Raw genomic sequence first — 14,147 nt, forward strand, 5'->3', positions numbered from 1 at the left:
TGTACTAACAGTAAAGCCCAATAAACCAGAAACAGCAAATTGTTTTTATTGTTTTATGGTAGTGACCCCAGAAATGTTCTTTAGAAAAATATCACAAAGGCATTCAAAATTGATTATTATAACCAAACATATGATAACAGTGCATTTTAATGATTTGAATTGGTATTTTGAAATTTGATTCTATAAAGTGGCTGATTCTGCTAATCAATGATCATGTTAACCGGCACCTATGGCCGACCGGGCTAGCCGAGTGGGTAAAGTACCTGCCCGGCAACCCAAAGGTTGCGGGTTCGATTCCCGCCTCGGGCTTGGATCAAAGTACTGCAAAAACCTTGGGAGGTGCAATATGGCCACAGAAGCCAATGCGCCAACAACTACCAAAATCAAAAAAAAAAAAAAAAAAACCGGCACCTATTTATTTCACTTTACGATGAGCTTATGATTGTCTTCTACTGGACCACATGGTCCTTCCTCTCAGCCAATAGCAGTGTTTGTAAATGTGCTGGCCGCACGTTTTGCTTTTGCATTCTTTAGTTGAAGTGATTTTTTGTGTTGTGCTTATTTGACAAATTTACTGTACTGAATTCGTGTATATACAACTTTGTGTAAACTGATAATATGGTCCCATAAGAAGAAAATTTCAACTTCTGAGGTCTTGCAACAAATTACCAAAAAAGAATATGCTATTGGGTTCACATTACAATAGTTTCATGATACAACGTTGTCTCTGGAACGGATTAATATCATAAAGTGGGGGGGGTCCCACAGAAGCAGGCTGCAGCCTTCCTTCTGTGGCACATGCTAGCTGCTCAAAAAATGTAAAAGCATTTCTTTTGAGCTTTATGGCATGTAATATTATATGCTATAATGTCATGTAATGTTAGAGGTATTGTAGTTGCTTTTGTGTTTCTTATTCAATTGATCTGTCAGCTAACTTGAATGTTAAAAATGTGCATTGATTAAAATAGCATTCAACTGATTTTAACAAATGCTTGTTGATAAATAAAAAGTTGTCAAGTTGAATTAAATATTTGATTAACAGTGAACAGAAGTTGATTGTTTTATTATTTAGCCCCTAGTTGATGTGGTTAAACATGTGGAGAAAGGATATAGAATGGAAGCTCCTGAAGGTTGCCCGCCTGAAGTGTATGAAATAATGAGGCTTTCTTGGGACCTTGAACCAGATAAGAGGCCAACGTTTGCTGAAGTGTTAAAAAGGCTAGAACATTTGAGAGCACTGTCACTCTGATCCATCTAGCTGAAATGGTGTCTCTGAGGTAAGGAAACAGCATAGTTTAGTTTCCATTACACAAATTTCTAAATGTACTATAATATATCCTCATTCATTCGATATCGGATTATTCGAAAAGTGATGCATTCCAAAGTAACTGGTGTTGCCTGGCTAACAATATTGAGTTTCGAGATATGTCTTCAATGAAATTTGAATTGGATCATTTGGAACCAGTGGTGTATTCGGGCGGGATCGCACCGGAACAATGTTCCGGTACTTTTTTCCTAAACGTCATAATAGAAAATCATTAAATTTAAACACCTAATATGAAACAATGGCATAATCGAAGGGGAGGAAGAAATATCTATTTTACCCATTGCTACTAAAAATATATATTAATAGTAATCTTTAAAATTAATAGATTTCTTTAAAATATAAATTTCGCAATGAAACTTGAACGTTTTTTTACTAAAGTAAAATGTGTTAGATAAAAAGATCCAACGAATGAGATATACTGTGTGATGCATGCAAATGCTGCATTTTGATTCACCATGAGCTGAACGCTAGAACTGGTTGTTCTATGAACTGTGAATCTGAAGTCTGATTCAGTTGATATGGCATTATTGTATAGTCTTCTGGAGAACGAGCATTCCGGTACTATTTTTTTTTTTTTTACGACGAGTGTTGCTGTACAATTTTTCTTAGCAATACACCTCTGCTTGGATCCCACAATTTATCAAAAACTTGCCTAATTCAAAAATACTGCTAAATTCAACTACAGTCAAACATCATTATAATGAAAATTTGATAATGTACAGAATGTAGTGCATTATATAGTATGGGGGCACTTTTAATATTTATTCCTACACACTTCCTCGTGAACTTCATGCAGAATCACCAAGAATTTTTGTACCTCTCATGCTATGAACACATGTAATCCAGTTTGCCCCACTAAAAACAAAATGCACTGCAATTTCTCACAACATAAAATGTTCTCAATATTAAAAATACAAGAATTCTTGTACCTTTCATATTGAGAGATACAAGGTATACTGTGTAATCTTTTTCTTGCAAGCAGCTTCAGTGGTTAATCTTCTCCATGTATATAATAACTTATTTATACACACATAAAAACAGATTTAATTCCATACAGCCAAGATAAAATATAATCAAACATACATTTTTCCAGTTATATAATGAAAAATAAGCAGAAAGTTTTAAAATTTTTGCTTATTTTCATTAACAAATGTACACAACTATACCACACATTTGGAATTTTTCTCTTCACTCACAGATGTTCTAAACCAATGCTAAATTTGATCATTGGTCCACACAAGCACTTTATGATCAGCTTATATAGCTGCAAATTTGCAAGAGCGGTATGTATGTTACAGTGTAATTTAATGAATAAGCATTAGTGCGAAAAGAGAGAGATGGGATCCTCTTTTGCATGGATTACAAATATTAAACAGAAAATAATATCGTAAAATGTGGATACTCCTTAGAAGGTATGTACCCTTCTAAAGAATATCCACAAAATAGTATTGTTGTTTTTTTTAATATACAGCTTGTATATGTTGCATAACTCTTATGACTATATAAATGAAACATAGTGGTCTTTGTTATTATGTACAGGAAATAAAAAAATCTCTGGCACATTTGTTATCTATTATAACACTGTTCTTCATGGACTGATGTTATTAATGGAGTCCTCCAGAGTTCATTGCTGGGCCCATTGTTATTTTCTATATTTATTAATGATATCGATGAAGCTATATCAGGCTTAATGTCTGAGTTGGCAGATGATACAAAGGTTAGCAGTGTTGGTATATTCAGAAAAGCTGCTACACCAACATCTAAAAAAAATTAGGCACATGGGCTGGGAAATGGCACTTGAAGTCTAACATTGAAAAATGCAAGATTCTGTGTATGAGTAGTAGTAATCCCAGATTAATGTACCGAGTGGTACTACACTCAGGATAGTGTAAAATGAAAAGGGCCTGGGCTAATTGTGCAGTCAGATATGAAGTTCTCTGAGCAGTGCAGATAGACTGCCAGGGACAGCTCTTGGAGTTTTGTCTACGGTATACAGGAACTTTGCTAGCAGGGACAAGGAAGCGATTATCCTGTTGCGTTGTTATTTTGGTTTTTAGGAGCATTAGCAACTAAGGCCATATTGCTCCGGGAATATGCAGTTGTCATTCCCTGACCTTTCCGCATCCTCTGTATTTGGTGGTGACGGGCTCGAACCCCGGTATAATCAAGAAGCATGTGCTACACACTGCTGCTCCTTCCCACCTGGCTATGGAGGTGCCATCCTGTTGCATAAGGCAATGGTTAGACTGCATCTTGAGTACTGCATACAGGTATGAAGGCTTCATTTTAAGAAGATTGTACAGTCAAACTTCCCTTTAACGGACAGCCATGGAGAATGAGAATGTGTCCGTTAGAAGTGTCGGCTAACAAGAAGTCTGAGGGAGAAAAAAAAAAAAGAAAGAAAGAAAAATTGTTAAACGTTTAATGTAAAATTAAATTAAAATATATACAATAGATGTTGAAGTTCTTGTTCTTCTTGGTGCTCCACGTTGCTGTTCACAACTTCAATTTTTGCATTTGAGAAGCCAGACTTTACAAAACAGTTCATGACAGTTTGGTTTCTAATTGCGTTTACTGAAGAGGAAATCCATTGAATCGCATCTAGGATGCTGATTTTCTTTGCAAGGCCACTCGCACATGTTACATCGTTCATGTTTGCAATGAGATGTCTTAAAACACGTTTTCTGTAGTGAAGTTTAAAATTTTTTATTATCCCTTGATCCAAGGGCTGACACTCTGCAGTTGTGTTTGGTGGCAGAAAAATGATTTGAATGTTGGACAATTCAATGTGCGGGTGAGATGCAGCATTATCCATGAAAAGAATAATTTTACTGTTTTGACGAATCATGTTTTGGTTAAAGTGACTTATCCATTCGCTCATGATATCTCGTGTCATCCACGCTTTTTTATTAGACTTCCAGTCAACATTCAAAAGATTCAACTTTATGCCCTTGAAACAACGAGGATTTTGTGGTTTTCCTATAACAAGAGGTTGTTCAAAGTCTCCCAGCATATTTGTACACAATAGTACAGTCAAGCGTTCCTTAGAATATTTCCACCCTGGCACTTTTCGTTTTTTAGACTCATTGTTTTTTCAGGAAGAGCTTTAAAAAACAACCCTGTTTCGTCACAGTTGTAAATATCCTTAGCTTCAAAATCACAACATAAATCTTCCAATTTGACGGTCCACTCTGTTACAACCCCAGTACCAACAGATCCGCCTTCACCACTTACGGTTTTCCAAGAAATTATGCCGAGTTTTGAACTTGTCTAGCCATCCCACAGAAGCTTTGAACTCATTTACTCCCATAGATTTCGCAACCTCCAAAGCCTTTTCCCTAATAATAGGCCCATTAATGGGAATTTTTTTAACACGTGCGTGAAAAAACCACTCGTGCGTAACATTGTTAATTTGAAGTCCAACAGTTTTCGGGAATGATTTTTGAACCTGATGATTTACGTGTTGCCAAAATTGTTTGAGCAGTTCGTTTTTTTTTTTTAGAATGTCGCTTACCTGCATCTTCCCGATTTTGAATTTTGCAGTGAGATTGCGAACACTATTTTTTTGCCAATCATATGCATTAATGAGTTCGACTTTATCTTTTAAAGTTAAATATTTACGAGAAGACATTGTGCACTTCACACGACACTGAACAAAACTGAAAACTGAAACTCGAAAGATGAAAGGCCGAGAAAATGCCCCTCCCCCCTGCACACACTGAATTCATCAGAAGTTTTACATGTGCCTTAAAATTCTTGAAAAAGCGTTTAGAACTGCGACGTAAACCTTGATAAAATTCAGAGAATCGGAAATAGAAAATAAACACACGATTGAGGCAATACGTGGAAGAAACGTTCCTAGAAAAAGGGCCGTGAGCTCGCCCGCTGTCCGTTATGGGGAGATCAAATTAAGTGCTATTCTAAACGAAACAGTGCAGATTGCCTGTCCGCGTCCGTTTCAGAGAATGTCCGCTAGACAGAAGCTGAAAACACGTTAAAACCAATAGAGGAGAGTTGGGGAATTTGAAAATGTCCGTTGTAGAGAGATGTCCATTAAAGAGAGGTGTCTGTTAGGAGAAGTTTCACTGTATATCTGCTGGAATGGGTGCAGAGAGGGGCAGCAAGACTCATGAGGAAACAAAGGGGTGCTCTTACGAAGAAAGGCTTCAGTTCTGCAAATTGCAGTGTCTGGAGACTAGACATCTGTGAGGTGATCTGATTGAGTGTTTAAAGCTTTCAATGAATTGAGTAAACTCAGTGCTAATGGCATTCTTCCTCTTGCTCAAGCTATTCATATTGAAGGGCATAAATTCAAATTGAAAAAGGATGGTTGCAGATTAGATGTGCAGAAGTTTGCCTTCAGCCAGTCGTTAGTTGATTGTTAAAACAAACATCTGGTTTTTTTTTTTGTGGAAGTGGGTAGTTTGAATAAATTTAAGAAAGAACTAGACAAATTATTGGAGGAAGGGAGAGATGGACAGGTGATGTGAGAAAGGGTTTATTTTATTTTATTTTTTTTTTTGGTTGATGCTTTATAAACTTGCTTTTGTGCATTATATGGAACTACTATTGCTACTGCTAATGGCGCCTCCGTAGCCAGGTGGGCAGGAGCAGTAGTGCATAGTACATGCTTTTTGATTAGACTGGAGCTCAAGCCCGTGACCACCAAATACGGAGGATGCGGAAAGGTCAGGGAATGACCACCACATATCCCCAGAGCAATATGGCCTTAGTTGCTAATGCTCCTAAAAACCATATAACAAACAAACTATTCTACTACTAATAATAATAATAATCTTCTGAGGTGACTAAACTATTGCATTAATTGATAGCAGCTGACAAATATACCACAGCGAAACTAAAAGATTCTTAATATTTTAAATAGATGAATTGCTGTAATTCTGTACAGTATATAAGAGTATTTGACTAAAATTTGATTGATTAATACTCACACATATTTATCTTGTTTAAATACATCAATTCCATTTAAATCTAAAGGAACCTATTTTTGGGCTCTTGAACCTCAAATTAATGAGGATATACTATATACAGTAGGCTGCTCAGCCTTTTCTGAGGCCCCATCTACCTTTTCCAAACAATTGAGAATCTACTGAAAAGTACTGATGTATCCCAGACAAAAAGTGTCTTTTAAAATAGGAAGGATGTAGATCTGCATAGATTAACGTAAAGAAACAATCCTTAATGAGAGACAGATAAAAGTACACAGTAAAATTTATATCTAACTATATGCATTTATAACCTCATGTGTTGATAATGCAAATGAATTAGGAAACTTAACTATAGTTCCCTGTGTAAATTCCAAGGCCATCTGTTGCAAATTCTGACAATAAAAAAAAATTGAACATCCTCTGTAGCAAGAAAAAAAAAAATAATACTACTGCCATCATTTTTTTTTTTTTTTTAAATTCAGTCTCACTATCCTGATTATATATTGAAGATCCAGCAGTTCTTTGTGTAGTGAACCATTGAAGTAATGCTTCATCGACTTCCGTAACCTTGCACTTTCTAAATTTTTTTGTTACGTTCTTTTCCAGTACTAATGTGTAAACACATTTATTCTTCCACAATGTCAATAATGTTGAAGAGGACAAAGAAAACATTGTTTGCACCACGTTCTAACTCACGAATAAGTTTGACTTTTTTGCAAATCGAGAGACACTTTCTTTTGTTAGTAGACATGTTTCTGAACAAAGGGTTTGTTTCTAACTGAATTTACTTTAAAATGACTGTAAAGTAATCTGCATACAAAGTTCTTAGAAGTCTCATTTCCAAAATTCTTAGAAGTCCCGAAATAAATTTATGGTTCAACGAATACAAGACAATCTGTAAATAGGGTAATGCGTCAAGGGGAACACCAATGCACTACTGTATAGCTCCTGTCATAAACCGGCCACTAATCCGATGTGGGTGGTCATAAAAGCTGTCGCCCTTTTAATTTTTGTCTATTCCAAGAATTGGATTTTTTTCAACTACCTAAGCAATTAAGAATGTTTGCTTAGTTACCAAAATTTTTACAGTATATCCATGTAGTACACTCGTTATAACAGTGAACGATTGTATGGGAATACGCGTAAATTGAAAACTCATTGTGGCTTTTTTGCTCATTACAGCCGTGATCTCATAACCAAGTTCGACTGTAGTAATAGCTGTATTGTACATTACTGTGAATTCACTTTCAAGTGTATGGAGCACAGGAAGGAGTTTCATGGCTCTAAAATTTCCCCAGTTTGAGATCAAATTGTAAGAGTTTTTTGAAATAACTTGTAATTTAGTTGGTTGATTGATATGTGTCAAATTTAGAATTATAGTACAGCATTGAATAGAATATTATATTTGAAATATTTTTTCCCTGGAGAAATGAACATTAGAGTGAAAGGGGGGGGGGAAGGAGAGAGAGAGAGTGATGTCATAGCTTGTTTTTTAAAACAAGCTATTTATGGCAAAATAAATTAAATCTCGATCCCATTCAACAGTAAAGGATAAAAAAAATAATTTATTTTATTACTTTTCTTCCTCTTGCTACAATGATTTCATAAAACAGTTTTAAGTGTGAAGGATAAAATGGTATACAAAATTAAATGTAAAAAAAAATAATAATAAGTTTACCGTTTTCTTTGATTTTCATTTGATTGCTTCGTTGGTATATATATATATATATAGTGTTTATTTAATATTTAAAGTTTATAATGATAGAATTGTATGGTATGGTTTTTGTCATGTGTGCAACGTTTATTGCACATAGGGCAATTAGACGTTATACGTGCATGATTTAATATTGGTTTATAGGCCAACCAGAATTAAGATAGCCTATATATGCTAGCTTGATTAACTGATCAGTATACACACTAATACCTATAGTGTCTAAATTATGCACGTATAAAAATACCACTTAATTGAATTAATCAACAAATATATATATATATATATATATATATATATTAATTGTCATTTAAAGTAAAAGTAACAGTTGATGGAAAAATAAAAATATAAAAAATATCAGACTTATCTATTCTTACATGCTTATATATATATATATATATACATATATATATATATATCAAAACTTGTAAACTATAATAATGCTTACATTATGATATTTTATAGCATTTATGATCAAAGTAGTTAATGTGAAAAAAAATTCCTAAAACAATTGTAAAGCTTCACATTGAAGTTAGAAGGCTAAAACCTGGAAGAAAAACTGAAATGTTCCCATTAGAAAAAGATGCCCATCTTTTTCATGGTTCATCAAAATTAAAAGTATATAATATCATACTATGAAGTTATAAGAAACAGTGAAGCACAGAAGTGTTACTTTTTTTTAGCAGTACATGATATCATCCACGCTAAAAGAAGAAATGCAGGCATGTGAATGAATAAAATAATGTAAGGAGACCTTACCTGTCAACAAGTGAATTATTAATATATATAGAAACAAGTTAAAATAAGTTTTGCTGGGTATTTGGCATGTTTTATAATTTTAAAATATAAAATAGCTTGTGCTATTTAACACTTTCAAAATTGTGAAGAGGGCAGTAAAGTAGATGACTTCATTCCTCTCTTGTGCTTTTGTAGTTGTCAGAATGTTAAACCTAGTTAACTAGAATTTTATTCTTTTTGTTCTTCTCTATTTATTATTATTGTAAGCTTCTGTCTTTTTTTATGAAAACCCCAAAATACAAGAGGTATTAGAACCTATAGTACTTAGTACCGTGCTTGGGTTGGAGCTTGAGAAGATGAAAGAAGATATTTGTTGACATTAGATTTCTGTAGATTGTAATTTTCAAGAAATATGTATGAAGGAAGGTTGTTCCAGAAAATGGCAGTTGAATGAATAAATGAGGAAGATGAAAAGTTGCTTCCGTGAGTTTGAAGTTGGACAGTAAATGGATGTTGGCTGGTGGCAGCACGTGTTCGGATTGTTTTGAAAGAGAGAGAGAGAGCAGGAATTATAGAAGCCAATTCAGAAAACAGCACCCATGGAAGTATCTGTAGAAAAGGCATGCAGCAGAAACAGTATGTCTATGAGACAGCAAGTGGAGAGACTCTGTTAGAGAGGAGTTATTAATTAACCTAAGTACCCTCTTCTGAATGGAATCTAGAAGTCTGAGAGAGGTTTTGGGGGCACTGCTCCAAATGTGGTAACAATATTCCATGGTAGGGCAAATTTGCGATTTGTACAGAGTGAACAGCTGTTGGGAAGAAAGGTAACGCTGAGAGTGAAAGAGAAAACCAAATTTTTTAGATGCAGAGGAAGCAATATTTGTAATGTGCTTGTGCCAAGAGAGAGATTAGAAGTCAGGGTAATCCCCAAAAGAGATATCAACTTGCCTAGAAATCGGAGTTTCACCAAAGATAAGCATAGGAGCAGAAGAATCCTTTTTTGCGAGATATAAGACAAGACTGAGTTTTAGAAGGATTGAAATCAACTGAGTTGTTTTTGCCCCACTGGAGAATGACCTGGAGATCGGCATTTAAGGAATTGGTAGCAGATTGAGCAGGACAAGATTTCTCAAAATGGAAAGCGGAATGCAATGTGCTATCATCGGCAAAACTATGGACAAGATTTCCAGTCAATGGAAGAAGGTCATTAATATAAAAGAGGAAAAGAGTGGGGGAAAGAACTGAACCTTGGGGAACACCAGCATTAGTGGAAAAGTTATAAGATAGAGAGCCATCTACCATCACCCTCAGTGAGCAATCAGAGAGAACACTGGATAACCAATTACAAAAAACAGTTGGCAAACCATAAGATGGAAGCTGGTTTAGAAGACCTTTATGCCAAACACAATCAAAAGCCTTTGAGATGTCAAGAGCAACTGCTTGCGTTTCCCCAAACTTTTCCATTGAATTTGTCCATAAATGCATAACATCAGCCAGAATATCACCAATGAATCGACACTGATTGAAATCCATACTGGTGATCATTGATCAGACAGAAGGTTTCTAGGTAGTTTAAGAGTTGGCAGTTAATTGATTTCTCCATTACTTGAGAAAGAGTAGAAGTGATTGAATGGGACGATAATTGGACGGGAGGGATTTGTCACACTTTTTAGGAACTGGCTGGATATGAGCAAATTTCCAAGCAGAAGGAAAACACCTTTGGAAGTTTGTTGTTGAAGCTGAAGTTTGTTATTTTATATATATCTTCAGTGAGTGTGAATTTGAATGAGTATATTTATTTCCTTGGGAAGAGTAAACAAATCATCTGTAAGCTACAAACCATCTATTTATATCTGGAAAATAGATAGTTGAATGAGAGAGAGCTCTTCTACATTATTGTCTGAAGAAAACAGTTTAAAAAGTTCTATAATGCTGGCTATTTGGTATCCATTTTTGAAAAAAAATAGGTGCCATGTACTTCTGTGTGTGTCAGTTTGAACAATGAATATAATTTCTGTATTCTACCTTTAAGTGTATTTATAATTAATGTTCTTAAATGAGAAAATCATAGTTAAACCAATTATATTTCTGATATTTAAACAAATTATTTCTTAATGGTTTTCTATATTTCAGGTATTTGCACTGTGGAAGTTTGTTAGATAACCTGGAGTTTATTCAATTCTGCTGGAAAAACCTTCCATTCAGTCCAAGTCCAGCATTTGTGCCTTGAGGGGGATTTTTTTCATCTCTCATATATGTGAACATCTGTGACCCCTAGTGACAATTTTTGTGGGTGTTAAGTCATAAGCCTTTCCTGTAATAAAAAAAGAAAAAAAAAAAGTGCTTCCAGTCCAGGAGTGGAATATATTCCAGAATGATTTTGTACAGTGCACTCTAGTTTTTTAGTGATGGTTTTAAATTATGGTGTGAAGAAAGCAAATGTTAGCTCATAGGACTAAAGAGATGTCAAGCCAAATTTTATTTTGGCAAAATATTTTCTTGTATGTTATCACAAATTCACTATGCACTGTACTTCGTGTTGTCAGTGTTAATTTTTCTACCGACCACTGATTTCCTCATCATGCGGGAAAAAACGCTGTGCCTGTGTCCATTTTTTAAGTTATGATGTTGTCAGGTGCATCTTGCATCCTGACAGCAAAGTTGTGATGCAATAAATTTAGTCACTAAGTTCATGGTCCAAATAAATTATATAATTAAAAGAGCTTGGGTGTACTTAGGTTATAATTTTATAGATTTAGTTCATTTGCAAACATTAAACTACGAATTTTTGTTTTCTTCACACCCCAGTGTGAGAAGCACTATTTCCCAAAAGTTGTGGACACCTGATTACAATGAACTGCATGTGATTAAAACTATGTAAATATTTTGGCATGGAATCGGCAGTTAGCCCAACATTTATTACAAATGTGTATGCTGAACAGTGAGTACATGTCAAGAACTTGACAATTTGAGAGGCATGATAGTTGAATATCTGTGAGCAAAATGTCTCTGCATGCTGTTGCTCAGGAATTAAAACAATCCTAAGTTAACAAATGTCAATAGATTGGAGGTTTCTTGGGCTAATTGTCCTATGGATAATTAGCCTAAGAAAACACTGAGCCCAAGATGTGCACTGTCAGTTGGCATGTTGCAAGGTTTACCCATCTTGAACTGAATCAGTACATGTTAGTAGACAGTTATATCACACAGTACACTGTTATGTATGCAGTTATGGCTGAGTATGGATAATCGGTACATGATTCAGGTTTGGTTGAATGTACCAACATTCTCTTCCTTTCGGATAGGCATGTTTCAATACAGATGAAGCCTGTAGGTTGTGTACTGCAGAGAAACACCCCCTTTCCCCCAACTAGGGGGTTTTTTAATTCTACAAGCGTTCTTGGTGTTTCTTATGGCATGGACTAGGTCCGCTGGTCACACTTCATGGAACTATGAATGCTGCAACCTATATTAATGTTATAGGATTAGCCATACACCTAACATGACATTGGTACATGCCATATATCATAAATCAAGCATAAACCATATATCATAAATCCACTGTTATTTTCTTCAAATATGATTTGAAGAAAATAACAGTGGAATATTGCACTGGCCAGAACAGAGCCAGATATCAACTCAATTTAACATATTCAGGTTGGAATGCAGAATTACATCAAGACCAATATGGCCCACTTTGTTAACGAAGCTTACAAATACTATAAAGGAGGAGTGGAGCACAGTGCCCAGCTCTCTACCAGAAATAGTCTTTTACTAGTCAATGAAAAATTTGTTATGGCCAAGGGTGGGTGAATGTGCTTTTTGTTTCTTTGAATAAATGTTTTGTTCATTGCTGTGTATCCCGTGACTTTTGATATGGTAGTACATAAAATGCAATCTTTGTGTTTTAGGTAACTTTATCAGATTTATTGAAATAACAAAAATTTTCTCTTTACAATTTTAATATTACAAATAATAGGTAAGTTGTTGGTCTTTTCAGTGATATATTATACAGAGCAAACAATGTGCATTACAAGCTAGGTTAGGTCTCACTTTGGACAGGACACAGGCTGGAGTGAGGAGTATCACAAAATTGTGTGGCTATTGCAACTAAAAAGAAACATAAGTTGAAACCTTTTTTTTTTTTTTTTTTTCAGTTTGCACGTGGGAGGTAGAGACAGCAACAAAAATGAGGTTACTGTATGCTAAACTGAAAATAAAAAAATAAATAAATCTGAACCTAAGCTGAAAATATTATTTGTTTGCTCCTTTTTTCAGTTTGCATAAGTTGGGAGCAGTGATGGGATTTTCCCTAGTATAACAATACTTATCTTGACAATGTCTTTCTTTTCTTTTAATGGGGTGGAAAGAATATGAATAAAAAAATAAAATTTTATAATTTTGGGAAAGAACTCAAACTGCTTCCACAATTTCAGCAACTAGCTACTTTTTTTGGCTGTAGACTAAAATATATTTTGTAAGATGACAAAGGTAAACAACTTATTTGTGGATATTTTTCAAGGATACAGTATATCCTCATTAATTTGATATTGGATTATTTGAAATGCATGCATTGTATTCTGGAGTCACTACCATTCCCTGATGACAGAGTTTTTATGCATTTTTGTATGGATAATTCAAAATATATCCACAATGAAATTCAAAGTTTGGATTGGGTTCAATGATTTGTGAATAGCTTGACGAATTCAGAAAAATAGTTAAAATTAGATTGTCAAATATCATTATAACAAAAATTCACTATTGTACAGTATGTAATATTATAAACTATATGTTGCCTTTAACATTTACGTCCTACTCGTTTCCACAAGAATTACATGCAGTCATAGAGAATTCATGTACCACTAATGCTACAAGCATACATATAATCTAGTTCATTCACACTGCTGAAGCCAAAATACACTGAAATTGGTAATGATACAAAAGTCTCAATGTGAGAAAATGACAATGAATGTGTTTTAAAAAAAAAAACAAAAAAAAAAAAATTTGCAATGGAGAAGAAAAAAAAACATTCTTAAGGAATTCATAACAATTCATGTGTAGTTTTTCTTGATGACCTACTTTAGCATTAGCATTAGCATTAGCATTAGTAGAGGCATTTGATGCAAGAAAGCAAGCTTATGCAGCATCAGCCAAAAAAAAAAAAAAAAAAAAAAAAAAAAGTAACATAAATAAATAAAAATAACCACTTCCACTTCACCCCTCTGTTCGTTCGAAATACCTGTCCAGCTGAGCCTTAAACTTATTTAGGCTATCAACTTCCACGACAAGGGATGGAAGTCTGTTCCACCCACCAACCACCCGCTGGCTAAAGGCAAATTTCCGCACATCTATCCTACATCTGTCTTTCCTCAATTTGAATTTATGCCCTCTCAGGTGATTTTTCTGAGCTAGAGGAAGA

At 34.6% G+C, this 14,147-nt stretch overlaps 1 protein-coding gene across 4 annotated transcripts in view; it reads left to right on the forward strand.

Moving 5' to 3' along the window:
- LOC150083382 (tyrosine-protein kinase CSK-like) overlaps positions 1-12,862 on the forward strand; it is a 262,341-nt gene extending 249,479 nt beyond the window's left edge. For 3 of the 4 annotated variants that reach the window (XM_090378006.1, XM_090378004.1, XM_090378005.1), the window contains exons 12-13: positions 1,073-1,277; positions 10,862-12,862. In XM_090378006.1, the coding sequence (XP_090234132.1) occupies positions 1,073-1,249 (177 nt within the window). In that variant the 3' untranslated portion in view covers positions 1,250-1,277; positions 10,862-12,862. Of the gene's footprint in view, positions 1-1,072; positions 1,278-7,458; positions 7,582-10,861 lie in introns of those variants that run through there. The other variant, XM_090378007.1, reaches the window with a different exon arrangement.
- Positions 12,863-14,147: the final 1,285 nt, after the last annotated feature.

The sequence above is a fragment of the Mastigoproctus giganteus genome, chromosome 7 (assembly GCF_048544385.1).
Source record: "Mastigoproctus giganteus isolate SK-2022 chromosome 7, ASM4854438v1, whole genome shotgun sequence".
NCBI classification, from domain to species: Eukaryota; Metazoa; Arthropoda; class Arachnida; order Uropygi; family Thelyphonidae; genus Mastigoproctus; species Mastigoproctus giganteus.